Genomic DNA, 9,481 nt, shown 5'->3' with positions numbered 1-9,481 from the left:
ACATGTATGTAAGGTATACTAAACATTCAATGAGAGACACATAAAATTTATCCCACATCACTTTTTCACACAGGGCCATGGTGATTTCCTCTAATAATAACTACCTTCATTTAAAAACTGCATTTTGTGTTTACTTGTGTTATCTTTTACTAATATTTAAATTGGTTTGCTCTGAAACATTTAAGTGTGACAAACATGCAAACAAATAAGAAATCAGGAAGGGGCAAACACTCACAGTAGTGTGAACACTTTCACACCACTGTAGCTCCGCTCACAAATTCTCGTTGTTTATAATCACCTCTGAGTCTGTGTCAGGATTCATTACACCATTCATTGAACTTGACCTGTTTGCCCTCTCTTACCTCACTTCCAGTTATTGGTTTATAGATGCAGAATTATTTTCTCAAAATTGTCTCACAATATGTTGTTTCTAGTCTAGTTAGAATGTTTTGTAAGACTGCTATGCACGCTACATGTGCAAAACAGTGGCAAAGTTTATTATTAACGATGTTGAGCGAAATGAGACAGACAAATACACTTTGTTCCCCTTTATTTTTAACTTGTTTCAGAAAAATGAAACTGAAAGATGTGAAAAAGAAACAAAATACAAATTAGGCCTATGTAAAAATAGATGTTTGAATGCTGCAGCTGGTTGGGGGCTGTAGAGCTGCTTGAGAGTGAATGAGAGCAAACTGGAATGGGAGAAGGAGCTTGGTCTTGCTGGAATGCTGCTGGTGGGCTTCTGCTGGTCTAGATGATCCTTTGTTGATGCCAGAAGTCCTTCTTAATTTGGATCAGCGACTATGTAGGGATGGTGTATTGCTTAAGGCACATTTTTAAAAATGTTACGGTTTGTGTGTAGACCAGTATTCATTATTGCATTCTTTCAGCTTTGATGTTCACTTCAATGAATATTTCTGGGGGTGGGGGGGTGGACAAAAGGACACATTACTAAGACATTTCCTTCTGGATTCTCTGAGGTTAAATGATAATAAGTAGAGATGTTGGCCAATTTTTGACAATGATAGATAAATGCTATGTGTTAATGGTGTCCTCCAGTGGTTTGCACCCACTTTTTTTGGCATTTGTTGATGACGTCCCTGACAGTGCCTTGATCTCTCTGAGGGGCGAACCTGTCCACCATCTTGATAAGGTCAGGATGGGAAGCCAAGAATGCCAGCGTGTTACGGGCATGGGTCCTGTTTTAGACACAAACAATACATAAACACCGATTTATTTACAATCAATTAATAATGACAGCATTAAAACAACATTTTGATGTTTTTTATATGTTAAATTAACATTCAAAATATGTTTGATGCCACAATGTTTTTTCATAGGCAGAACTGCCTGTTTTTATTTCATCACAAGAGGGTGTGAGGCAGATTCTCTGTTTATGACAGTGGAGTAGAATCATTTGACCGACATCACACGCTTGGCACTTTAGCTGAATACACTTGAAGTGGCTAGGCGAGACATCACTTATTGCAGAGACCATTTAAACCTACGCCAAAACAGCTAGTATTATGCCCATTTTTAAGTGTAAAAGCTATAACGCTGAAACAATGCTTATTGAATGCTTATTATTTGCATTATTGAATGTTTGAATGTCCTTGAATTTCCCCTGGGGATCAATAAAGTATATATCTATCTATCTATCTATCTATCTATCTATCTATCTATCAAGAATGATTGCTTTCCAGCTTTCATTGTAATGCTTATGTCTTTCAGTGTCTTGTCCCTATTCTACGCGTGTTTCTTGTGTTAAGTGATGGGAAGTGGCAGTGACGACGCATGTCCAAATCATATTTTTATTTATTTGTTTTTATTTCAGTTTCGATACTCTTTTTGTAAGTATTCAGGTTATGTAATGAACACCTAGACATTTGAACATCGCCACAGTCTCTCCCTGCGTTTGTGTTATAATTTTGATCCAGTGGTGACATAACCTTAGAGCATCAGCCCATTTTTAAAGTACCTGCAGGCATGCCATTGGACAACAGGTTTTTCGAATTGGCATGTTTTGTACGGGCACTGCCCTAGTTGATTTACAATCACTACATGGACCAACATATTGTATAACATACTGTATAATGCACTGTGCAATATGTACAGTGCAAAACATAGTGTTTTCTGAATATAACATATGTTACTACCTCTTCATTGTGTTTTCAATACAATGAAATTGTATAAATTGGTAAAAATACAATTTCAAATCCACGGCACTGACAGATAATTCTATGTAGTATTGATATATGACATGACATAACTTTTGGATACCACATAATAAATTGATTGTTAGGTTCGGTTGGCTGAATTGTTATTTATAAACAAGAAGTAGCACTCCCACCTGACTTCCTGTGCACTGTCGAGGGCCAGACAGCTGATGGAGTGGATAAAGCGGTCAGTCAGGTTCTTTTTGCCAGACAAGACGCGGGATGCCCCCATGACCTCTGCCAGTCTCTCCAGGAACTGTGCAGTGGTCTTCCTCACGGCCGCATTACGGTGTCTAAGAAGTAGAGAACCATTGAGACAAACCAAGAGAAACACAGAGCCAGAGAATGAGTAAGTCAGAGAACCAGACCAGACAAAGAACCATATAACCTGGAGAGCCATGTGTGAAACCAGGTGAAACAGAGATCTAGGTAACAGTTGTTGAGGACTAGTAGAACCATTAGTATCAGCAGTATCACAGAGAACCAATAAACTTCAGGAAGTCTGAAGTAAAGGCTCATCAGGGTTCTCTGTCCCCCTCACCTGAGCCCTGTGTTGATGAGGGCGTTCATGCTGCGAGAGGGGGTGACGTTGAGCACCATGTACCCCAGTGCCAGCTCCATGTCCTCCCTGATGAAGCCGCTGGCCTCTCCAGCTTTCGGCAGCAGTGTCTGGGCTGTGCCCTCGGCCTCTGTGTCCATGCCTCGCCCCAGGTGAGCGTGCAGGTGGGCCAGGGTCACCATGGCAGCGCGGGAAACCATCGAGCGCAGGTTCTTCACCTGGGTGTGTGGAGAAAGGTAGAATGACAAAATGTTGCAAGCCGTCTCAAAAATACATAGAACACAAAGAAAGTTTGTTACAATGGTGTTCTCATACTGTCTATAAAAATGAGTCCCAGGCCCAACATGCATACATTATAGAGGCACCAAGACGAGTAAGCTTATTGAAACTGTGCAGTATAACTGAGTCATCTGAATACATATTCTCGGGCCTGAAACAGAACAAATGCAACATGAGCTCTAGCTTGTTTTCCAGCAGAGAGCCTCTGACCTCGCAGTAGACGGCCAGACACACATCATGCAGCCTGGGCAGCAGCACCTCAGCGTGGTGTTGGGACAGAGACCTGATGGAGATCAGGGCCTCGATCTTCTGCTGCCTGCAGAAACAACAACACACACAATTTAGAGGAGCATATGACTTTAGCAGTCTATCTTCAGCTTAGCTCTAAAGTGTAAAGACCTTGCATAGGGTAGACTGTCTTCAATTAAAGACACTCTGAACACAAATATGTCATTTGCATGTATCTTAGCTGAAAACCTATAATTTGTCTCAAGTAAATATGTTAAAGTAGCTTATCATAGCCAATAGCCTATAATTTGTATAGAGTTAATGTGTTAGCCTAGCCTATTTTAGCTATACTCCCACCAGTCATCGTCTCTGAGCAGCCTGAAGGCCTGCAGGATGGCCTCCTCGGGACAGGACACAGGGGGCAGTTTGGCCAGCTCAGGGAGCTCCCTGATCTGCTGGGTGTTGCTTGTTAGCTTCTCTATCACTCTCTTCTTCTTCACCTCCTTACACTCCCTCACTTCCTCCTTCCCTGCCAGACACTCGCCTGACTTTTGCTCTGGGAGGTCAAAGGTCAAATCTGTTTGTCTCTATACACTACCATGGCAAATTATGCTATGCACTGATGTTTAAGTATTGTTAAGTTGTCAAGACTGTATAAGATGGTCTGCATGTGCTCCATGGGTCTGCACTCATGCGTTATAAAGTTTGATTTGTAGATCCTATTCTTGTGTTGCAACCAAATCTATATCAGACAATACGATCAGTGTGTGTGAGTGAGTGTGTGTGTAAGAGGGGTTAGGGATATGTATCTAACTTCACTGCTCACCTGTCACAGCAGTGGCCACACTAACTGAAGCCGTCTTCTTGAGGCGGGGTAGTCTACTTACGAACCGTCTCTGATTGGTTGCCTGGTGTTTGGCTGTCTCTGGTGGGGAGGGGACAGCATGGGCAATGGGTGGAGTGGGGGTGTTGAGGAAGGGCAGAGCGCGCAGTGCGGACGGGGTCCTGAGGTCCACAGGGCTGAGGCTGCTTGTAGAACTGCTTGCGCGGTCTGAAGCGCTGGCATTGCCACTGAGGACACTGTTACAGCGGAGACTGGCGAGTCTGATCTCCTCAGCAACATGTAGGGCCTCCAGTCGGAGGTTCTCAGGGTGGACGTTTAGGGGTTCCAGCACACACCCCATGTTCTGGTGACTGCTGGTTTTCAGGCCAACATCTTGGACAGTTTTGATGCAGCGCCTGGCCTTGATCTTCTTCGGCTCGTTGTTCTGACTTTCGCCCGTTGCCTTGGCAATGACAGGTGGAGCAGGTGCCATACTGCCATTGGCAACGCCACTCGGGGCTCTGTCGTGATGGAGTGGCATCAGTGGGTGAGCGCAATCAAGGCCAGTCAAATTCCTCCTTCCTACGGGATGCGGAGCACCTCCTTGCGGAATTGCAGAGAGCCGTCTGTCACCTAGCCACAACTGGACCGGGTCCTGGCCCTGGGCAAGCGCAGGCAAGGAGGGGAATGAGCCACCGGACTGCTGGTGCTGGGCGTGTGCCGGGGTGATGGGGGGCAACAGCTCATGCTGACCAGACGCTACACCGGCTCTGAGCGGCTGGAGAGAGCCGCAGAGCATTGTGGGATTGTGGTCTGGCAGAATCACAGGCACAAGATGAGGATGGAGATGTGGGTGAAGCAGCTGATGATGACACTGCAGACAGGGAGGAGGAAACATGTCAAACATGGCCACCACCTGCACCCAACACCACAAACAGACATTTGCACACACACAGTTCCGTATGTGAACCTAATATGAAAGTTACTATAAGTAACTTAGCCCATGGTATGATTTCTATAATTAATTAACAGCCAGATTGCGCATAAGCTGTATTTGTATTGGCCTCAGGGAATATGGGCTATTCAATTTACATACCGGCAGTAGCTTAGGCTATATTGTACTAGGCCTACTATTCAATTTTATAGGGAACTCACACATGCCGGGAAGCAGGTCTGGGAGCCAGTGTACTGCATCCGCTCCAGGTTTTCCCTCAGGAGCTGCTGCATTATGCGTTTCATCTCCTGGTTTTGGGCATGGAGTCTATCCAACTCCTCTTTAAGGCTTTGGGAATCCATAGACCTGAAAATATCCAATTCACTGACTGAAGCTAGATTTCAAATTTGTGATGATAATGGGCCGAAGTTAAACGTCCTGAACTTAAAATATAATATGGTTTTAAATTAGGAAAATTACGATTTGAAAGATATATATTCGAATATAATCGAAACAGAAAAACAAGCGTGTAGGCTATATCTAACTGAGAAGTTGCAACAAGTGAAGCAAAGCAGTATTTTGGCGGAGAATGACAGCTACGCTATTGTGAACTCACCATTATGACGCGTAACGAGTTCCATAAGCCTAGAGGTCACAATCGCCTGTCTATTCATGGGTTTCATCAGGTCCCTTTCCACAGGTGTATTAATCAAGCACCATGCAGTCTGCATTGATAATTAAGGTGTTTGATTTTATACACCTGTGGAAAGGGACCTGATGAAACCCATGAATAATTACATCGACCCTTTCAAGAGAGTTCCATTATCATCATAGTTGGCCCCACAAGGCTTCCGTTTTAACATTCCATATGTTATCTTAATGCAAAGGAAGTAGATTGGGAACCAAATAGAACGTTTAACCATTGTTTTTGTTTTTATTGTTGAAAGGGTCTATAGATAACTAACCAATAAACATCAGTAAATGCAGCCTTATAGTCTTCTTAGGCTTCCTTAGGCTTGATAGCAAGCAAATTAGTCAGTATCAATTAATTGATAGTTACAGGCATATAATCTTGATTTGAGTTCAGTGAGTGATTGTTGTGCTAAACCGCTAAATTAAGGACTAGCCTACGCTGTGATATCATTATTTCACTCCAAACCAAACACGTAAAATCAACCACAAAACAAGAACGGTCATCAACCATGTAACGCAATCTGTCAAAGTGAAACCAAATTCCTGAATTTGCATTCTGATTCTGAAGTTCATCCGGAGGATAATGGAGAACAATGAAAATACGTTTACCTTCAGTACATCGGGTTGGTGGTTTTAAACTTATGTGAGCGGACACAACAGACCAATTTACAATACCCTCTACTGGGGAGCAAGGATAACACAAGTTTCCACATGTTTTTAATATCTTCCACGACCACAGGATAGAGTTTAAAAGCGCTTTGTTTAATTAAAAATGTTTTCCCTTTCGGTTAGTTTCCATGTAGGTGTGTGAGACAGTGAACAGTTCTAAAATGTTGGTAGAACTACATTAAAGAACAGCAATTTAATCAATGATTAATAGCATGAACAAGCATCATAAATCAGAACCGCTTAATTAAGTGTATGCTGAACAGATTATGCCTTAGGCCTACCCATCTTGAAAGCCCCAAATCAATCACCGGAGCACTAAGCAACCCAAATGAGCAAGTACGCATGTTCACAGCAAATCAAGTAACAGTAATGAGCAGATTTTATATCTGCAAAAGATTTAGATGGATTATATTCCCAACGTCTTTGATAAATTGATAACAGTAATGAAAGTCCTTAAGGTATTGGAATTACTCAAAGAATGTGGGTGGGTCTTAAAAGAGCCTTTGTGTTGTGAAGCGTTACGTTAAAAAAGCCGACTTGACTTGACTTAACACTTTACTTGGAACTGGTGTATTATATCAAGGCCAGGCGCTGCATCAAAACTGTCCAAGATGTTGGCCTGAAAACCAGCAGTCACCAGAACATGGGGTGTGTACTGGTGTAAGGCCGTCACCAAGTATACCAGCTCCAAGTAAAGCCGGATTTTGAACGCGCTTTAATCCAAAGGCTCTTTTAAGAGCCACCCATGTTCTCTTTGAAAAGTAATTCCAATATAAACAGACCACATTGCATTAATTTGCATATAAGTCTATGTCCATATTTTGCCACGGCTGTGTCATCCTCTAAATGGCCGTCACGGGACAGAATGGACTCCTCGTGTGGTTTGAAGAGAAACGGCACCGATAGGGGGAGAAACATTGACCAGGCCAGGATAATGTGCCAGCGAATGAGCACAACTAAGACGGACGAATAGGACAAGTTAACTTAAAACAATGGATCCAGCAGCTGTGTTGTGCTGGTCTCATTTGTGTATTTGCTGTAGCCTACTATACTAACTGGTGTTGAATGTCAAGAATAAATATGGCATGTCGTGATTTAAAGTCGACCTGACATTAAAGGAGAATTCCGGTGTGACATTGACCTAAAGTGTATCGAAACATGATACCGAGTGTGAACGTATGTCTCAGCCCATCTCGGCTTGTCCCCTGCACTCCAAAATCTGGCGCTAGTTAGCCGATGCTACCAACATCTTTTTCAATAGTGGTGCTTCGGCATCGGGCTAGCCATGCAAATAAATCACTGTTTTACACCCATTTACTAGGCTCAATGTATCTCCACACTTCATTGGTAGACTTCCGAGGGCCCTGACATTTAAAACGAGACATTGAGAACTTTGAAAAAGCACTGGTAGTTTACTTACAAGACGATTTGTACAGACAGTATCTTCACGAAGTTTAGCGTTTGCAGCCATCTTGAATTTAGTCACGATAAGTCGAGCAACGAGTAAGAATGAACAGGTATGATAAGGGATCAGATTCCAAAAATAATTCAGTGGAAATGCATGGATTCCAGTTGCTGCTACTGGAAGAAACTGGAATCCATGCATTTCCACTGAATTATTTTTGGAATCTGATCCCTTATCATACCTGTTCATTCTTACTCATTGCTCGACTTATCGTGACTAAATTCAAGATGGCTGCAAATGTTAAACTTCGTGAAGATACTGTCTGTATAAATCGTCTTGTAAGTAAACTACCAGTGCTTTTTCAAAGTTCTCAATGTCTCGTTTTAAATGTCAGGGCCCTAGGAAGTCTACCAATGAAGTGTGGAGATACATTGAGCCTCGTAAATGGGTGTAAAACAGTGATTTATTTGCATGGCTAGCCCGATGCCGAAGCACCACTACTGAAAAAGTTGTTGGTAGCATCGGCTAACTAGCGCCAGATTTTGGAGTGCAGGGGACAAGTCGAGATGGGCTATGAGACATACGTTCACACTCGGTATCATGTTTCGATACACTTTAGGTCAATATCACACCGGAATTCTCCTTTAAACTTTGTTAATTGATTCAGTTGAGCTAAAAGAACCATTACATGTAGCTTCTTTGCATGTTGTATGTTAAAAAAAATGCATCCAATTGTTTACAACTATTGACGATGGCTGTTAAATAAAATTCCCAAAAGTGACATTTTCCTCTTATCTTTTCTTAAGCTGTGTATTTACATGTTTTGGTGTAGGCTTAGAATTCATTTTGCAGGTTTATAAGTAAATTTTACATTATAACTTGATTATTAAAACATAAAAATATAGCATATTATGAATAGATTTTATGTATAATATACAGAACAACTCCATTTAAAATGCAAAGTTTTACTGTTGCACTACCATTTTAAACTATTTCTTTGTTTGATATTTCCCTGTAAATTTGATCATTTATTGATGCACAATAAGCAATTATCACATGTGAAAAATACAGGGAATGGTCTATTTATATACATCACAGTTATGCGAAATTAACAAAAAAACATTGTAGACTTAACAGTTTTTAATGGGATTCATCCGTTCATTCATTCATTGTAAATCAATTTACATATTTTGTCAGTAAAGTTATTTACTGTGCTGCTGTATTTTTTACAGGAATACTCTGGTAACCACAGCTGCCAGCATTTTCCTGTAAAAACTACAGGTTTTTTTTTACAGTGTACTCTTTTGATCCCATGAAGGAAATTTGGTCTCTGCATTTATCCCAATCCGTGAATTAGTGAAACACACTCAGCACACAGTGAGCAGAAGCACACACTAATCCTGGCACAGTGAGCTGCCTGCAACAACAGCGGCGCCAGACCTGTCAAGTCTCACGCATTGAGCGTGAGACACACGCATTTCAATTACTTCACACGCTCACACGCCACACATGGCATTTCTCACTCCGAAAAAATATTAACTTGCCCGCACAGAAATTTCTAAGGGCTATATTTTACAAACGTGTCACACAACGTTGCTGTCTGTGCGCTCATTCAGTTCAGAGCTGCTGTTCAGTTACTAACCTTTCGGCCAATCAGAAAATAGGATTTCTCAAC

General features: G+C 41.9%; 1 protein-coding gene across 2 annotated transcripts; it reads right to left on the bottom strand.

The window, feature by feature from the left end:
* Window positions 1-533: 533 nt before the first annotated feature.
* Window positions 534-5,562, bottom strand: LOC121718582. Of its 2 annotated transcripts, none has more exons than XM_042103632.1 (8): window positions 5,261-5,562; window positions 4,109-4,979; window positions 3,640-3,838; window positions 3,265-3,370; window positions 2,758-2,993; window positions 2,351-2,509; window positions 1,074-1,199; window positions 534-801 (listed from the first exon to the last, which is right to left on the bottom strand). In XM_042103632.1, the coding sequence occupies exons 1-8, from the start codon at window positions 5,399-5,401 to the stop codon at window positions 795-797; spliced, it is 1,845 nt and encodes a 614-aa protein (XP_041959566.1). In that variant the 5' UTR covers window positions 5,402-5,562; the 3' UTR covers window positions 534-794. The 2 variants fall into 2 exon arrangements, with proteins under 2 accessions (XP_041959566.1, XP_041959565.1); XM_042103631.1 differs by having other exon boundaries at window positions 534-917; window positions 5,261-5,561.
* Between the last annotated feature and the right edge of the window lie 3,919 nt (window positions 5,563-9,481).

Source organism: Alosa sapidissima, chromosome 9, assembly GCF_018492685.1.
Source record: "Alosa sapidissima isolate fAloSap1 chromosome 9, fAloSap1.pri, whole genome shotgun sequence".
In the NCBI taxonomy this organism is placed as follows: domain Eukaryota; kingdom Metazoa; phylum Chordata; class Actinopteri; order Clupeiformes; family Clupeidae; genus Alosa; species Alosa sapidissima.
Note: the sequence above shows the minus strand (reverse complement) of the source record. Positions and strands in the feature narration are given on the sequence as shown.